Source organism: Typopeltis vanoorti, chromosome 6 (assembly GCF_054136105.1).
Source record: "Typopeltis vanoorti isolate ZY-2024b chromosome 6, IOZ_Tvanoo_1.0, whole genome shotgun sequence".
NCBI classification, from domain to species: domain Eukaryota; kingdom Metazoa; phylum Arthropoda; class Arachnida; order Uropygi; family Thelyphonidae; genus Typopeltis; species Typopeltis vanoorti.
In genome coordinates, this window is record NC_143554.1 from 91,465,325 (window position 1) to 91,484,993 (window position 19,669).

Consider the following 19,669-nt stretch of genomic DNA (forward strand, 5'->3'; position numbering starts at 1 on the left):
ACCAGTATGTTTTTTTTTTTTTGTTAATGCAAGGAGTGTTAAGGATTTCAAGATTTTATATGATAAATATGTTGTCAGTTGAATGAACCTTCCACAATGAGTCTGCCGACTCCATGGAGGGTGTAATAATAATGTGATGTAGAAAGGATGGTTTAACCAGTCTGACAGCCTTATTAACAACAAGCGTACTTAATATCTGAAACACTTCATCTTCCAGTGTTATATTAAATGTCCTCCTCTTCTCAACATGAACTACTCTGAGATGCAATATTCATTAAACATTTCCACTACATTATCCATTGTTGTCACTCTGGCACCAAATCCAGCAATCAGTCATTCTGTCATATTCACTCTTTTTTTTACTGGCCACATAACTAAAGATTTCCTTTAGTTTTTCTAGGCTTTGTGTGCTGGCTTCTTTTCAAGCTTTGTTCTCCTTCCTAATCACACCATCTCACACACAACCAGAAATTATTATTATCATTACACCCTCCATGGAGTCGGCAGGCTCATCATGGAAGGCTATTCAACTGACAAGAAATCTATCATACTGAATCTTAAAATTCTTAACACTCTCTGCATTAACAACATATTCCAGTAATGCTTTCCATTCACTGACAATTCTGCATGTAAAAAATCTACACTTCACACCCTTCTTCACCACATATTTATACACCTTACAGAAATGGCCTCTGTTTCCCCCCCCCCCTGCTTTTTACTCTTTTTATAATCCACTCATAAACCAGCAAATTATGATCACCTGAGACAATAAGCCTTGCTCTCCCAAAAAAGGAAAAAAAAAACACTAGAAAATTTTCTAAAAATCTTTTCCTAATTAAAATAATTTTTTTTATTTATGTTGTGTCGTGTCTCTTCTGTTTCTATACTACTTATGAATTAGCAGTCACATAAGGTGGGAATACCCTATAGCTCTCAGGAATCACAGCTGCTGTGAACGCAAGACGAATGAAGTAGTGCTCGGACGAACTGAGCGCTACTTCGTTTGTCAGAGCCAGGCCAGAGGAGATCACGGGTATCGCGCATTGGCGATCACTGCAGATGATCAGTCATAGATCGTGTGTAGTGTGTATTCTCAAATCGTCTACTCAACTCCCCACCCCAAGATTAAATCTTAAGTGCTTCCCCCCCCCCCCCCATGATTAAATCCTGAGTGTGCCACTGGAGTTACAAATTTCTGAAAGGGTTATACAGAATTCCAGTAAATGGAATTTTTCATTTTATAGTTGGGAAAAGTATCCTTGAAAGTTGAGAATAAATGCTGTCAAGAAGGAGGGGGGGGGGTAGATTTTTCTCTTATACAGCGGTGTGTGATTGGAATGGATTGCCATTGGATGTTGTGTGCACAAGTAGCATGAATGAATTTAAGAATAGGTATAACATCTGATGCAAATAGTATGGCCTCACTCAATGAGTTCCTGACTACCTGGAGGATTCTCTTAATAATAATATTTCCATTCTACCATTACCTTATGCAATGGTATTATTTTACTCTCATTCCATTCCTTGGGAATGTATCCCATTGCAAGACTTTCATTAAAAAATCAGGTCAATAGCATGGTCATTTCCTTAGCACACTTCTTTGAAACATGTAGTGAAATATTCTGTACTCTGTTGTAGGAAATCACTTCCTCGTGCAAAATAACCAATTCCGCAACAGAAAATAGTCACTTCTTGGGATGCTATTAAAATATCATTTGGACATAAAATTATGAGCATGTTTAATCTTTTTTTTAAAATAAACAATGTTTAAAAAATTAGTATTACTTTAAAAAAAATCCCAAAAATAAATAACTAAATAAATTGGCTGTTTGTTTTGACCAATCACATCACTCCATGTTAACCCATGACAGGTGCTTTGATTGTGACTCCAGATTTTTTTATTTGAAATTCTCATGGGAAAACATTGACGAGTCAGTCAAAGAAAATTTTGATGAACATTTACACGAAGCTGCGAGCTTCACACCCTGGCAGGACCAAGGAAGAGAATGTAGCGATGGTTGAGCAAGCTGACTGGTATTTTGGAGAGAACATCTTTAATGTGAAAGCCAATAAAAAGTGGTCACATATGCTGAAGACAAAAAACAAAGGATCACAATGGGGAGTTGAACTAAACCAATCCAGTGGGAAGCACTGGATGCCAAGATTTGACAACTTCGTTTGGTGTGCCATTTGCTGAAAGATACATGCATTTTTTTATTATTTTTTTTTCAGGAATGAACAGTCCACACTGAACATGCTGATTGTTGAAGTCAACAGTGATCCTGATCTGCCACAAATATCAAGAATGGTGTTTTATTGGATGATGGAGGATCTTGGCCTTAGGTACATAAAACAGCAACGTATGTAAGCCTTCATAGAAAGGGAGGATGTAATTGCTTGGCAGCATCGATATCTTTGAGCTATTCGACAGCACTAACAAGCTGGGAGAAATATAATTTTTCTGAATGAAACGCGGGTTAATTTTGACACACTACCAGCAAATCATGGAATGACACAACAAGAGCACATGAGATGCCATGTTGAAAGGATTATCAGTCAGGTTGAAGACTCCAAGTGGAAAAGGTGGATGCCTGATTGTTGTGCACGGAGTTGGCATGGGCAGTTTGTTGAAAGGCAGAGCTCTGTCAACACCATGTTTCACTGATAGCAGTGCTCATCTTCAGGCTGAGTCAATCAATCAACCTTTATTAGTAATACTCTTGGAATTTTATGTAGGAAAACGAGTACATTGTCAGTATATTCTTATAACAACATTACTTTCCACAGCTTCCATTTGACTCTGCGATATATGTCCTCCAAGCTACTGTCCCATGTGAGGATATTCCTGCTACATTCCACTCTAGTTTTTCTGTCCAAATACTTTCCCAGCCCAGAAAACAACAGCCTCTCCTTCTACATTTAAATGCAATCAATCTCTTGTATATAATTCTTTTCAATCATCAAATGCACTTCATACATGTGTGTGTGTTTTCCAGACCTATCATTCTCACTATCATCCAATTCATTATTACTGCTCTTCTTCACTGTGCATTATCATACCTTGGAAACACATTCACTATCTTTCCTCTCACATTCTTCTGCAGTACAGTCCCTAACACCAATCTCAAATCTCTTGCTATCCAATTCACAGTGCTTCTTGGGTCATTCATAAGGACCATATCACTATCCTCATTCACATTTTCACCCACTTCATTGCCACATTCTCTACTGTTCCTCCATTCAAGCACTCCTCTGACACTACTGTGCACTTGCAAAATAATTGAATACCCATATATCTCCCTCCTCACAGTTCCATTTATTCTTTGTTCAAGAATATCACTAACTCTTCCCACTTTTATGCACTTCCTTCTTTCTCTTCCATTATTTTCTCCTTCTTGTCATCTCTCTCTCTCTCTCACTCACACACAGTTCATTGCAGTCATTCTCTCAACCTCCTCTTTCTTTTCCTGTCTCTTCCATTCTCTCATCGTCTTCTCTCCCCTGTTCTCTTATGCTCTTGCTTTTCTGCACCTGTTCATTAACCTCTCAAAATCTCATTCTCTCTAAACACCTTTTTCGGCTCAATTTTCAAACTTTCTATTTCCTCTCTCAACACCCCAATTTCTTTCTTCACTAAATTAAAATCAGCTTGCATAAGCATAGGATAAAGCAATCATATTAATATTATTATCAACAGACCTCGACGGAGTTAAGAGACTCATCATGGGAGGTCCCATTCTTGCATACACAGCTTATTGTACCTCAACTTAAATGCATTCACTGTCCCTGCTCTCACCATGCTCTCAAATAATGCATTCCGATCACCCACACGCTCCATGCAAAACATCTACTCCTTACCTTCCTTGCTCGTACCTCCTTATATAGCTTCCAGGAATGGCCTCTCATCCCCCCCCATCTCCAGATATATCTCATCCACGTTAATCTGGTAATTACCCATTATCAACTTATACATCTCAATTGCATCTACACTCTTCCTTTTATCCACTAAGCTCTGTAATTTGCATTCTCTTAATCTGTCTCCTCATATTTCGCATTCTAGAGACCAGAAATCAACTTATCAATTGTCTCTGAACCCACTCCAACATCTCATCATTGTTTTGAAAATCTGACAACCAAATCTGTACATAGTAATCCATATGTAGCCTGATCAAAGCCTTGTACAATGGAATTAAAACATTTTACTTCTACATGTCAGTGTTCACTGCATTATTCCCATAATCCACTGTGTTGGCCTCACAATTTTAGCAAAATGTCCACGAAATTTCAAGTCTCTACCCATTATAACCTCAAAATCCTTCATCACCTCCTCCAAAATATCCCCACAAATACTATACTCTGCATCCCATCTTTGCTTCCAATTTTAAAACTTTACACTTTGTAATATTAAACTGTCATCCTGACACATTGCCCATTCAGACAGTCTATTTAGGTCGTCTTGCAAAGCTACATTATCTGTTCCACTTCTCATACTCTCCACACTTTGCATCATCTACAAACAAGTGTATATCACCATTTAAGCCCTTTCCAATGTCATTTACATGCAAATTCAACAACGGCCCCAAAACAGACCCGCTGGGGCACACCACTAGTGACTTTCCTCTTCTGGCATATCACTCTCCCCCAATACACAATCTGTTGATACCTGTCAAACAGCCTAATCTGCAATCCAATGCACTAATCTACTATCCAACCCCCACCTGTTTCTCCTCCTGCACCTCTGAACCTAGAACCTGCCCTATCTCTCTAGTATTAAAATTTATTCCTCCAGGATGAAACACCAATAAAGAGTTTTCATTGAACAATTCCACTATGTCCTCTGCATCAGTCACTCTATTCCCATTTTTCTTCCACAATCATTTCTCCTCCTACTGGCCACATAGCTGAACTTGTTGACATCAAGTTCACTCAATTCCTCATATGCCTCCTGCTCACTCACCATCAGTGGTAACTCCCTCATTCCCACTGCAGTATATTACAATCTCACGTTCTGCAATATATTACAATCACAAGACGGAATACTTTAATGAACTGCTCATTTAACACCTCTACAATATTAACGTTTATTTTTTGAAATCGTTTGTACTTATTTAGCGTTTATTTTTTGACACTAATTAGCAACACTATTTTAAATAATGGCGGCAGTTAAAATTACAAATGGTGTATCACCAAGTTCTCCCCCCCCCCCATTTAAGGACTCCAGCGCGATATCATACAGGATTTTGTAGCATGAGGGGACTTGTGGAATGTATGCATCCCAGTGATTATATATGTGGCAGGAGAAAGAAGGGGAAAATGTATATGTGCAAAATGCAGGCAATGGGAGGAACTTGGTGATTTAGAAATGACCATAACTGACCTCGTTGAGTCAGAGACGGGAGATTCTCCACATAGAGAGATGACGGGTATGCTAGAGGGTGAGAGAAGTATGAATAAAATAATAAGAATGGGGAGTATGGAAAGGTTGAATGATTCTGAAGTTCTAGGAGATAGTCTCAATTGGGAGGATGAATGGCAAACAAGAATGGCTGACTTACAGAGAGAGAGAGAGATAGATGAGCTGAAAGAGCAAATGGAATGTCTTGAGAGAGAGTTATGGGAATGGCAGAAGAAGAGAGAACAGGAACAGTATAAGAGAGGGAATGAGAGAGAGTTATGGGAGTGATAGAAGAGGAGAGAATGGGAACAGTAGAAGAGAGGGAATGAGAGAGAGTATGAATGATAGAAGATGTGAGAATAGAATAAGTGGAAGAGAGGGAATGAGTGTCAGATATAGGAATGATAGAAGAGGAAAGAATGGAAACAGCAGGAGAGGAGGAGGAATGTAAGGGAGCACAGAGACTAGAGATAGAGTGATGTCAGGAAGGCAAGTAAGTAGGGGAGCACAGAGAGAAACTGTTACAGGAGAGAGAGAGAGAGTGTGTGTGATGCATGTGAGCAATCGAGGAATAGAGTGGTAAGATGTGTAATGTATGGGGACTCAATGATCCGTGGTGCTTGAGATAGGATGCATGAGGAGTGTTTGCCAGGAGGAACGTGGAAAGTGTGGCTATGGCAATTAAGAGAGGTAAAAGGGTGGATGAGATGATTGTGATGGTGAGAACAAATGATTTGAGTGGTGGTGTAAATAGGGCAGTGAGAGATATGAGATTCTTGCTTGAGGCTGTACGAAAGAAGAAACACAGAAGAAAGATAGTGTGTGTGTTGTCTAGGTATGATAATGTCGAGCTGAGCAGAAGAGCAGTGATATTGAATGGCATAATAGCGAGAATGTGTGAGAAGAGAGGATTCCAATATGTGGATGCTTAGAGGGCATTTGAGAGCAGAGAGGAATTGTATGCGAGAGACTGCCTGCATTTGAATGAGGAAGGACGTAGGCATCTGGAGACATTGCTGTTCTGAACGAGTCAGTGTGTGTCTCAGTGTGGATGGTAGCAGGGGTGGCATTTTGTGGGAATGGGTACTTGGGAGAAGAGCGGCGACATCAGGTAATGCTGAGCCTAGTGGAGTCTAGAGGGGATAATGATGGGTATAGAAACAATGGCATTTTTATGCTTTATATCAATGCCAGGAGTATTTGGAATAAGGCAGAGGAATCGATGGCACTGATAGCATCAGCCTAGCCAAAGATTATTGGAATCACAGAGACGTGGTTGACAGAAGAGGATATAATAACAGGAATAGAAGTTGCTGGGTACAGCATTTTTCGGCAGGATAGAAAGGGAAAGCATGGTGGTGGTGGTGGAGTACTGCTTATGATAAGTAACGACCTATGTCCTCTAAGAGTGGAGGCTTTGGAAGGCTGTGACACTAATGATTTTGAAAGCATATGGTGTGAGGTGGACGTGGGCAAGACAGGATATTTAGTGGGGGTGTTGCTACAGACCAAGGAGCACAGAGGGTGGGGACCAGGAGATGTTGAGAGTGCAAGAAGAACGATTGTTATGGGAGATCATGGCAAGTGCAAGAAGGATTGTTATGGGAGATTTTAACTACAGCAGATTGGGTAAAGAAAGATGCATGTAGCAATAAGGGAATGGAATTTCTAGAATTCTTGTGGGACAAATGTCTTAGGCAACATGTAACAGAGGGGAACAAGAGGTTCAAGAGTTTTGGATTTGGTTATAGCATCAGAAGAGCTGATAATAACTGAGATCACATCTCTCCTACCAGTTGGAGAGAAACCATATGGTTTTGACTTGGAAAATGAATAGACATGCAGGAGTATCAAAGAGACGGGAACGTATGTGGAATTATAAAACAGGTGATTATAATAGTCTTAGATGTCAACTTGGGGAAGTTTCGTGGAGGGAGGAATTGGAAGGCTGGGACATCATTAGTGCTTGGGAAATTGTGAAGGAATATTTGTTAGCAGCAATGGAAAGCTGTATTCCACGAGTGAAGAAGAGGAGACAATTTGATGTAAATGGATGACAAACAATATTAAACAGGAGCTACATGCAAAAAAAAGAGGCTATGGAAGAGATATAAGGAGACAAGTGAAGAGAAGATGCATGAAGAATATAAGACACAGGCCAGGAGAGCGACTAGTATGGTAAGGAAGGCGAAACTGGAATATGAGAAAAGATTGGCCCTTAGATCCAAGAAAAACCCTAGGGAATTTTTTAGCTATGTGGCCAGTAGGAGGAGAAATGTCTGTGGAAGAATGATATTGTGGGATAAAAATGGGAATAGAGTGACTGATGCAGAGGACATAGTGGAATTGTTCAATGAACACTTTATTGGAGTTTTTCATCCTGGAGGAGTCGATTTGAATACTAGAGGGATAGAGCAGGTTCGAGGTTTAGAGGTGCAGGCGGAGAGTGTGTGTTCCACATATTGAGTACGCTGGATGTTAGTAAAGCTGTGGGACTGGATGGTATTTCACCACAAGTTTTGAGAGAATGTGCTAAAGAACTGACTGCCCTTGAACTGGCTTTTCAATGAAAGTCTGTGGGAAAGGTGCCCATGGAATGGAAGGAAGGCAAGATAGTGCCATTGCATAAGGGCGGTAGCAGACTGCAAGTGTCTAATTATAGGCCGGTTTGTGTGTCATCAGTAGTTAGTAAAGTCTTGGAGAAAGTAGTGAGGAACCATATACAGCATTGGGCAGATGAGGGTAATGTTATCAGTGAGAGTCAACATGGATTTGTGAAGGTGGTGGTGCTCTTGTTTTAGCAATATGCTAGCCTTTTATGATAGAGTTATTACAAGAGCATTAGATGAGGGGAGAGGCATTTGACAGGGCCCACATGATAAGCTGATATTCAAGTTGCAGCATATGCGTCTGGATGTCAGATTGGTCAAGTGGATTCAGGATTGGCTGTCCGATAGGTATCAGAGAGTTGTGTATGGTGGGGCAGTTTCAAGGAAGCAGAGGGTTAGAGGTGGGGTCCCACAGGGCTCAGTACTGGGACCTATATTGTTTAACCTTTATATCAATGACATTTTCAGCAGATTGCAAGGGGATATTTGGTTGTTTGCAGATGATGCGAAGCTGGGAAGGGTTATTAGTAATAGTGCAGATGTGGTAGCCCTACAAGAGGATTTGAATACGCTATATAGATGGGCAAATGAATGTGGGGGTGTCAGTTTAATGCAGCAAAATGTAAGGTCTTGAGGTTTGGGACACATCGATGGGATGCTGCATACTCTATGGGATGAGTTAAACTGGAGGAAGTAGGAGAGACAAGAGATCTGGGTTTGATGATTGATAGAAACCTGAAATTTAGGGGACATATTGCAAAGGTAGTGAAGGTAACACAGAGGATTGCTGCAATTATGAGAAGGACACTGACCTGCAGAGATAAAAGTGTTATCATTCTGTTGCATAAGACTGATCAGACCACATTGAGACTATTGTTCTCAGATCTGGTCCCCAGGATTTGAAGGGGATAAATTAACTGTGGAAAGGGTACAAATGCGGGTAACAAAGATGGTGTGCGGACTGTACAATGTTAGTTATGAGGATCGGCTGAGGGAATGTGGACTGCAGAGTTTGGTGGATAGGAGGAGAGGTGATATGATTGAGACTTTTAAACTGTTGAGAGGTGGGTACACAGTTGACACTGGGGAGTTCTTTTGCTTGGTTGAACAGCAGGAAGGAGTCATGACAAGAGGCCATCCCTGGAAGTTACGAAAGGAAACTCAGAAAGAGGGTGAGGAGTGGTTTCTTTGCATGGAGGGTGGTTGAACCATGGAATGAATTGCCTGATGGAGTGGTGAGAGCGAGAACGGTTAGTGCATTTATGGAGTAGTATGATAGACTGTGTTTTCCTAGGAAGGACATCCCTCAATGAGTCTTGATAGACTTGTGTTTCTTAGACCTCTCACGATGAGTCTTTTGACTCTATGGAAGGCCTGAATAATAATAATAATAATATTCTCCTCAGTGTTTTTCAATCTCCCATTATCACTGACCAACATCATCCTCCCATAATCATTCTTCCTTCTACTGGTCACATATCAAAAAAACTTCCTAGGATTTCTTTTAGCATCATTTGCTAACTTCTACTCATAACCCACTTTTGCTACCGTTACCAAGTGTATTAAACCATTTTAATATGTTTTAAGCACATTATTTATGTCAGTAAACATCAATCAATGGCTTTACTTATTTTCTTCATAGAATATCTAAAGAAAATATTTTCTATAGACTCATTGTAGAAGACTCTATTCTAATTGTGTATGTGATAAGTTGCACATTAAATAATAACAGTTTACAGGAAGAGACCAGAATAATAACCACTCATTTCTTAATTTATTGTCTGATTGTTTTATACATAGATTATATTTAAATGTAGTAAGTTGAATATTAACACCCCAACTGGCCATGATGTCAATAGATGTCCAGCTAAATCTGGATACGATTTTGTAACACTCCATTGAATAACATGGATAAGAAGTGCAATTTGGTCTTGCTGTTTCATCCACCTTGGCCAGTTGGAAGATATAATAAATGGAGTTAATAATAGACATTGATTTCTTGATTTACTCTTATTGCTTTATACACAGATTATATTTAGAAAATGTTGTTCTTAAATCTTCAAAAGTTTTTCAGTCTCCTCTTTCATCACAAATTTCTGAACTTTACCAGATGCTGTCTTAGGAAACATCTCGACAAATAATATGTAACGTGGAATCTTGAAATGGCTAATCTATAAAAAAAAAAGTTAAAAAATTTTTTCAAAGCAAACATATAAAAATAAATAGTTTATAAACATAAAATAATAATTTATAAACAGTACAGAACAAAAATTTCCATTTTAAATAAAATAGCTTATACTTTTAAACAACTTCAAAAGTATAATTTTAATTGATATTAAAATACCATTCTAAAATTTGTATCAGATTTTTGATGAAGAAAACGTGGACGATAGCAGTATTAAACAAAAAAAATACACATGAAAATTGTAAAATACAGCCAATAAATGAACTGGATTAACAAATGAAGAAAATAATAGAAATATCAACTGAAAGAACACAGGATAACAGGTGGGCTAAAAAAGTAATGAATCAGATAAAAATGGGAAAGAGAACAGGAGAGAGAGAGAGACCAAGGCAAACATGGCAAGCTGGTCTTAAAAAAAAAAACAGAAACTATGATAAATCTTCTTCGCACTTAATAGTGGGAAGAAATCTAATGACAAGCGCACACTTCTTGGAAAGAAGTCATCCCATTGGACAAGGTACATCGTGCCATGTAACAAGTCGAGTTTGTAGCTGGTATAAATTGGAGTAATATAATGCTGCTTCCAAGTTAGTGCAACTATGTTCCAGTGAAATGGCTGCAAGAAGGGAACAGATAGAGTTTGAAAGAGACCTTGTGATAGGATGTCATGTTGCAGGGCTATCTCTTCAGCAAATTTTTGAGAAATTGGGCCATCCCAGGTCAACAATCACTGATACCATACTGAGATGGAAGCATAGTGAGCCAACTGCAAGTACTACCTGCAGTACCCATCGCACTCACCAAACATGATTGTAATGTGCTATGAAGGATAATATGTGAAAACTGCCATTCGTCATTGGCTGACCTGTTGAATGCAGAGTTCCAGGCACTTACTGGAACAAGAATCTGCAAAAAAAAAAAAATATTCAAAATTGAGGCTGACAATGTGGATTTCCATGGTAGGACTGCAATATGCAAGCTTCACATTACCCAAACCAACATGTAGTGTCGTTTTCAGTGATGCAAAGAGCATATACAATGGGATGTGGAAGCTTGAAAAGCTATGTTATTGAGTGACGAATCATGCTACACCTTCTACTGAGCAAATGGACAGGTTTGGGTGTGCCAGATGCCCAGTGAATGTCTCTTACCAGAATGGTAGTATGATGGTATGGTCCTGTTTTTCATGGTTTGCCCTCAGACATCGGTTTGTGGTGGCAAGAACACTGAACTCTGAGAAGTATTTTAACATTCTGGACAATGCAAATATTCCTACTTTGTGGCATATCTACAGAACTGACAATTATCTCTTTTAGCAGGACAATGCACTGTGTCATAAGACTGCTGCTGCTGTAACTGTGTAGTTTGTGGACATGAACATCACCACACTTGACTTGCCTTCACAGAGCCCTGATCTCAACCCTGTTCTGTGGGATGAACTAAAGCATCAGGTGAGATCAAGGGGATATTCACCACACAAGAGTCCAGAACCTCATTACATGCCTACAAGAAGAATAGCCCAAAATTCCCATTAACTGCTATCATACGCTTGTGAAAAGTATGCCGTGTAGGATCTGCATTGCAGCAAAAGGAGGTCCTACATCTTATTAAGATGGGTGCCATGGCTGTTTGTTCATCACATTATGGTGCCCATTGATTTCTTTCCAAGCATTGTACAGTGGTATACTTAGAGTTTGCAAAAGCTTTTGAAGATTGCCTCATCACAAGTTGGTCACTAAACTGAAGCATAACTAGTGAGGTATGTTTTAAAGGGTCCAGAGAAGACTAAGGTCCTAACTGGTGAATGGCTATTGGATAGGTATCAGCGAGTGGTGTATTTGAGGGCACTATTTCAAAAAAGGAGTCAGTTTTTGGACCATTGTTATTTAAGCTGTATATTAAATGATATTGGGATAGGTTTAACTAGTGATTTGCAGATGATGCAAAACTGAGGAATCAAGCAGACATTGTCTCAAAGGAGGACTTGAATAGATTGTATGAGTGGGCAACAGTATGGAACTTGCCAAGTGCAAGGTTCTGAAATTTGGTATGCAACAATAGGATGCAAAGGATACTTGATGAAGAAATTTTGGAGGACAATTAGGAGATGACACCCTGAAGTGGTGGTGGACAAGGATCTGAAATTCAGAGGTCACATAAGATCATCAAAGGCATCACATCAGATTACTGCAATGATGTGGAGAACCTTAACTTGTAGAAATAAAGTTTCTGATTCCATTGTAAAAGGCCTTAATCAGGCCTCGTATGGTCCTGTTTTTCATGTTTTAAGGTTATAACTAGTCTCTGGAGTGTGGGGGATATGATAACAGATTGAGGGAATGCAGTTTGTAAAACCTTGTGAATAGGGGAAAAGACAGGGGTTATGATGTCTGTGTGGTTAGCCTACTAGTGGCTTTGCACTTCGCAACGATATGCCTGGGGAAGATGTATCCTAGGTTTGAATCCTATCGACAATGCGAGGAGCTTAAGGATCTTCCTCAGCCATAGCCAAGCTAGCCGGTCTTGGGTGTAGACAGCAGGTTTTTTTCCACCAGTTTATCTGGGGTTTTTCATCCCACAAGCAGGCCAATAGGTCCCGTGAACACACATGGATTACAGTCAGGATACTGACCCAGCCATAGGCCTGATTTGTCAGCTATGCCGGTTAAAAGCCCAGATAAATTTTTTGGGGAGGGACTGAGATGGTGCCGTACCTCCCCCGTAAAGGGGACTCACAACCGTTGTATCATCATATGATAATTATTATTAGGGGATATGACCGAGACATTTAAGTTGGTACAAGGTTGTAAACAAGTTAATGTGGAATGGTATAGAACAAGGAGACACCTATAAGTTGTATATGGAGGATATGAGCAGGGACATAAGGAGTAGGTTCATTGTATGGAAAGTGGTTAATATCAGTTGAATGCTTCCTGACACTGTGGTGAATGCAGATACATTGAAAACTTGAATTACAGATACATAATTGCATGAATTTAAAGTCCGGTTTGAGGGACTTTGTGCGTAACAGTGTTTGTCTCCCGCAGTTTTAGACCCCATGGAGGTCTGGTGTTAATAATAATCATTTTTAAATGTGAAATGTTAATAAATTACATTTATTATACAACCAGGTTTGTCAATAAAGAACAGAAAAAACTGCATGCACACACACACACACACAACACTGCATTACATCATACAAAATGAGGCATAGCAATGAAGCAATACTCATCTGCAAAGGCATAAGGTAAGTAAGGCTTAGCCAAATTCACCTTAGCACTCAACCTTAGTGTCATACAAGAGATCCTGTTAATTTTTATTGATTCTTTACAGCTTAAATTAGGAATGTTCAGTATACCTTTAGAAGATTCTTTCAGAAACTCTCTGACTTACACAGGTGTATGTCTAAGTTTGAGAAGTATGAATTGGGTTATATTAGTTTTCTTTCACAATGAAATATAACTTTATTGTCAGTGGATATAATAGAATATTTCAGTTATATCCATTAGCAAAAAATTAGTCCATATTGTCGTTATCTGCTATGTTATCCTGGAGTGTAACCCACCCCATGCAGCTGTGATGTTCCATTGGAGAGACTAGTAAAGCAACTTTATCAGAAAAAGAACATAAATCTCATTAAATTCCTGTGACACAAAGCCCATACTTGCACAAACATGCATTTTAATAACCATGAAACACTGAGAAAAGACTAAAGTGATTCATGAGTGTTCCTATATTTAGGTCTGAGAGGTCTCTACCTCCACTCTTAATGGCTCTTATGCCACCAAGGTTGGAATTAGATGGCTGAATATGACTTGACTAGGGCATGCTTATGCCTGCCTGGTGTAAGTCTCATTATACTAGACAGGCACAGTAAGTAACATTGCACTTCATTATACCAAAATGAAGACATAATATTATGTCTTCATTTTGCATAATGAAGTGCAATGCAATATGTGTGTGGATAGTTTTAAATATACTCTGTGGATGTCATGAAATGTTGATGATTCTTGAATACTGCCTCAAACTCATTATTGTCACGCCTAAGAAACACACTTACTACCTTTCCTTTTAGATTATTCCTTTGACTCTTCTTCGTAAATCTCCTGATATCCATTCTCATATTCTCCTTCTGTCCAACCAAATCATTTGTTCTCAGAACCACAGTCAATGTTCTTAATCACCTTGTTTATCCTCCATCCTTAGGAAAACAAACCTTGTGCACCATCTCGCACCCTCACTAATCTCAATTCTCATCTTCACCAACTCATTTTTTCAATAATTTCATACTTGCTGTCATTCTAACATATTGTCAAATACATTTGCTTTTATTCTATCAGTTATGTTCTCCTTCATTCCAGTACGCTCACTTTTGTTGTGTCAGTCTCTTCCATTAACTTGAGAATAATTTTAATAGGCAATTTTATTAATGCTTTCACCTTTTCTGCTTTTCACCTTTCTACCAATGTTCCCTCTGAGCTGTGTGTGTGTGTGTGTGCATGCATGCAAGCACATACACGAAGCATACATGCCTAGTAACTGCATGCACAACATTTTTGCTTTTGAATTTCTAATTTACAGTCAATTTTTGAATTATATGAAAAATCATACTTGTCACTTATTATTACCCCAAGATCCCATGGAGTCAAAGACTCATCTAGAAAGTTCTTTATCATACACACAGCTCATCATACCATGCCTTAAACATACTCAAATTCTCTGCAGACACCACACCCCTTATGCAAGGCATTCCAATCAGCCTCTGCATGCAAAAAACCTGCTTCTTACTCCTCTGCTCACACCCTTTTTATACAGTTTGGAGGGATGACCTCTGATCTCCCCTGATCTCCCATTGTTTTCTGTAAAACCTCTTCAACATTGATCCTATAAATCCCTTACTAACTTGTAGGTCTCTATCACATCTCCCTTCTTCCTCCTATCCACTAGATTCTATAAATTGCATCTTCTCAAACTTTCCTCACATTCGACATTCCAGAGGTCAGAACTACCTTAGTAAGTCATCTATGGACCCTTTCCAACATCTTTTCATCCGTTTTGAAAACCAGGTGACTAGGGGATAAGGATCTGAAATTTAGGAGACACATTGTCAAAATTGTGAAGACAACACAAAGACTTCTACAAGTCAGTGTCCTCTGCATCATTCTCAGAAGTCTTTATGTTGTCTTCACAATTTTGACAATGTGTCCCCTAAATTTCAGATCCTTATCCCCTATCAACCCAAGATCTCTTATTTCTCCCCACCAAGCATAATTTCTACATTCCATCTTTGTTTCCCAAATTTTAAAACCTTACATTTTGCAACATTATACTCGCATCCCCATTTCCATGCCCATTCACTCAATTTATTCAAGTCTTCTTGTAAAGCTGCAATCTTCTCAACTCTTCAGAGTTTGTCGAAACTTTGCATCATCATCTGCAAACAACTGAATATCACCATCCAAATCTTTGCCAATATCATAAACATACAGGTTAAACAGCAGTGGATCTAAAACAGCCTCACGAGGTACACCACTAGTGACTTTCCTCTTCCTGGATATTGCTCCCCCATACACATCTTGCTGATACCGATCAGATAGCCAGACTCCAATCCAATGAACTAATCTAATATCCAACCCCAACTGCTCTAGTTTGATTTTGAACTTATCTAGCATTTCCAAAATATAAGTATATTACTGTGTATCTCTCTCCTTTGTCCAAGGAAGCCGTCACCTTATTGTAATAAGTAAGTAGATTACTAAAACATGACCTCCCCCTTTAGCAAATCCATGCTGTCCATCAAAGATAATACCATTGTTGTCAACCCAATTCTAGATCCTAGTTCTCACAAGCTTCTCCAACAACATTGTTGTCTACCCAATTCTAGATCCTAGTTCTCAAAAGCTTCTCCAACAACATTGTTGTCTACCCAATTCTAGATCCTAGTTCTCAAAAGCTTCTCCAACAACTAAACCACAACACCTCACACACAGATGGGCCTATAATTTGATGCTTGAGTTCTATCACCTCCCTTATGAAGCAGCACAATCTTGTCCTCCTTCCACTCCTTAGAAACTTGACCCAGTGCAAGATTCATATTTAAAAAAATTATGTCAAGGCAGATGTCACCTCCCTTGCACATTCCTTCAGAATATGTGGTGATATATTAGCAAGTCCCACAGCCTTATTAACATCAAGTTTGCTCAACTCCCTATACACCTCTTACTCACTTACAGTCAGTCTCCCCATCATCAACTGTCTTCAATCTCTCCATGAAGTCACATTCACAAGAATGAAAGACCTTATGAACTGCTCATTAAGTATCTCCACTATATTTTCTGCTACAGCTGTCCTTATACCATTTTCTCCAATCAATGTCATCCTTCCATAATAATTCTTTTTTTTTTTTTTTTTTTTTTGCTGGCTACATATTGAAATAACTCCCTAGGATTCTTTTTGGCTTCACTAACTAACTGCTGCTCATACTTCATTTTTGCTACCCTTACTAACCAAGTCACCCTCCTTGACTGGTCTTTGTAATCCTCATGAATTGGTTATTATCACTTCTCTTATGCTGCCTCCATAATGCCTTGTTTCTCTGTATTGCATGCCTAATGTCTTCATTCATCCATTTCACACCTACCTTATTTAACCTTCTGACCCTTGGAATACATTTAGACATTGCTTCTACTAGATAGTTCTTGAATATCCCAAAAGCTGCATTGATCTCTTTTCCAGCTAACTCCTCATTCCATGCTATACCTGCACGCTGTCTCCTGAGCTGTTTGTAATCACCACCCTTGTAGTTCCACATATACTCTTTTCTCACAGAGGTTCTCACACTACTGGCAACCACCCAGGTAATCACTTCATGGTCACTCTCACCAATTGGAGGGTGATTGGACACCTCGTTTATAATTACATCCTCTGATGAGATGATCAAATCCAAGACCCTCAAATCCTAGTGTGCCCTCTGTTACATACTGTCTGAGGTAGTTGTCCCTCAAAATCTCAAGAAACTCATTTTTTTTACTTGCAGTTGCTATCTCATCATCCGAGTCTATATTGCCATGATTAGAATCGCCCACAATGATCACCCTTTTCTTATTTGCTTGGCTTCATTTGATTATACATTTCATAGTCACTTAATAATTTCTCCAATGTCTCCACTTTAGTATTATTCTAATCCATTCCAACTTAAGACACTCTAATTAGTTACTTCATGTAAATGGGGATAGATTTTTTGCAGCTATGTGGATTTATTATTATTATTATTATTCGTGACGCCTCCAAGGAGTTCGAAGACTCATCGCGGGAGGACACCTACTATACAACTGTCTCCTCTACTACCAATCATCTCCATCAATGCCATCTACTGTCCGCCACCACAACTAGTATTTTTTCTGTAAATTGTGTGTGTTCTGAAGAGCTGATTTGTCTGTATGCGGGATGAAAAACCCGAGTTTCTGGGGAAAAAACCCTGCTACCTCCATATGAGATTGGCTAACTCACCTTTAAGTGATTTAAGTGAATTAATTTAGAGTTCATGGCTTGTGACTTTCACTATTGTAAGCACAGGTTACTATATACATACTGATTCTGAGACTGGAAACTTATGCACATTGACCGGCAAAAATTAGAGCAATCATTGGTCTCTACCCTTTTTTTGTAGATAAGTAGGGTTTAGCATTCTGAGAACTTATCCAGGATGTCTCCCTGTGTTAGGATATTTCTGAAGAGTGTGACTGGCACTGAGAGTGGAAATTTTCAGGTAAAGTGGCAGCCTTGTGTTTTTACTCCATCAAGTCCCAGATCTTACTTTTTTTGTTTTTTAAAGCTTTCAAATGTAGTTGTTATTTCTCTGGTGTTTTGAATCTGTCCAGCAGAGTAGAATAATGTTCTGCAAGAGCTTGAGTGGGCCAATTATGGAAACAGTTGTTTTGGAGAAGATTGAATAAAAAGCTCTTTGTAGCACGCACGAAAAACCTTTAAGATGTCTTCAATATTTGTAAGGTCTTGATTGTTAAAATAATTTTCCTTATTACATTTTGTTCATGAGATTTTGATCTTGAGATATTTGCCACTAGATGGCCTATACATATGTGTTCTTGGTAAAGAGCTCTAGAAAAGACAAATGCTATTTTGCATAGTAACTGGTGATATTGTTTGCACTTTAGTATAATACTATTTACTTTCAATATCTTACTTTATCTGTGCAATTGTTGTGCTGTGGATTTGTAACTGACTATTTTTATACTTCATTTTCGAATGTTGCCTTCAACAGTACACAATAGCAGAATGAACAAGATTTCCACTCCGTGTAGTGTGAGGAACAAAATGCTATTAATGACAGACTTTTCTAAAATGATTTGATATCATGAATGCAACATGTATGTGTGGTGAAATGGAAAAGATGTTTGTGAAGAGACTGAAGAGGAGATAACGTATGGATATGCAGAAAGTGCAATTTTTTGTTAGACTACAAGTTATCTGTAGTCTGAATAATGGATCAAAAGCCAGTAAGACCAAGGAAGTGAAAGAACATAAGAATAAAGAAACAAAAGTAAGAGATATGGAAGCAAAAGGAAATAGGAATGAGGAAATGTAAGAAAGATGTGGCAGAATGAGAGGAAGCAAAACTATAAGAGTAACAGAGAGTGAACTTATTGTAATGCAAGATTTTAAGAAAGAGCTGTTCAAATTGAAAAATAAAATGAGGAATATGCAGAATTTACTGGAAACAAATGATAGAATGAAAGAGAAAAAGAGGCAAAGAATAACTTGAGAATAGCAGTGAGTGGAGATTATATTATTGGAGGATTGCTTAAAATTTCTTGAATCACTGCTGTGTGTAACAAAAATTTAATTTTCTTTCTTCTATAATTTAGCATTTTAAACCTGTGGTCCATTTCTGAAACTGTTGTAAAGAGAGATTCCTACAACACTATTAAAACATCAATAAATAAATAATACCTTTCCCTTGCAGAAGTCTTTAATATCTTTTTCTGATATACTGCTTCCAGGTTTTAGCTTGATCCAGGCACATACCTCTTCACCCATTCTTTTATCTGGCACTCCAATAACCTGTAAAATATCAAAATAAGCTTAGTATTTCTTTCTAAGAAAAGAGTTTATCATCTATTAAAGAAGCTACTATTTTTAGAAATACTTTTTTTGTGTTTTTCCTGGCAGAGGGTGTTTCCACCCCCTTTATATCATTTACACACATGAGAGGCCACAAGGACCTATAGCATATAAGAGTAAATGGCATGTGTGGGCTGAATTTCTAGACTAGAGTAACTACTTATCAAACAAAAATGGATTATCCTTCCCCATGAGAATATTATTCAAAAAAGAAAGAGAGAAAGAGTTCTTGAATTTTCTGAAGATATACATAAAATAAGAATACTTTTGGCAAAGTCTAATGACTTCTTTTTTTTTAGTGCTGGATTTGTATTATAAATCAAGTCGCTATCTTTCTAA

General features: G+C 38.5%; 1 protein-coding gene across 1 annotated transcript in view; it reads right to left on the reverse strand.

Moving 5' to 3' along the window:
- Window positions 1-5,556: 5,556 nt before the first annotated feature.
- Window positions 5,557-19,669, reverse strand: part of LOC150105703 (medium-chain acyl-CoA ligase ACSF2, mitochondrial-like) — a 347,992-nt gene continuing 333,879 nt past the window's right edge. The window contains exons 14-15 of the mRNA XM_090394533.1: window positions 19,160-19,270; window positions 5,557-10,175 (exon numbers count right to left, since the gene is read on the reverse strand). Of these exons, the coding sequence (XP_090250659.1) occupies window positions 10,056-10,175; window positions 19,160-19,270 (231 nt within the window). The 3' untranslated portion in view covers window positions 5,557-10,055. The remainder of the gene's footprint in view (window positions 10,176-19,159; window positions 19,271-19,669) is intronic.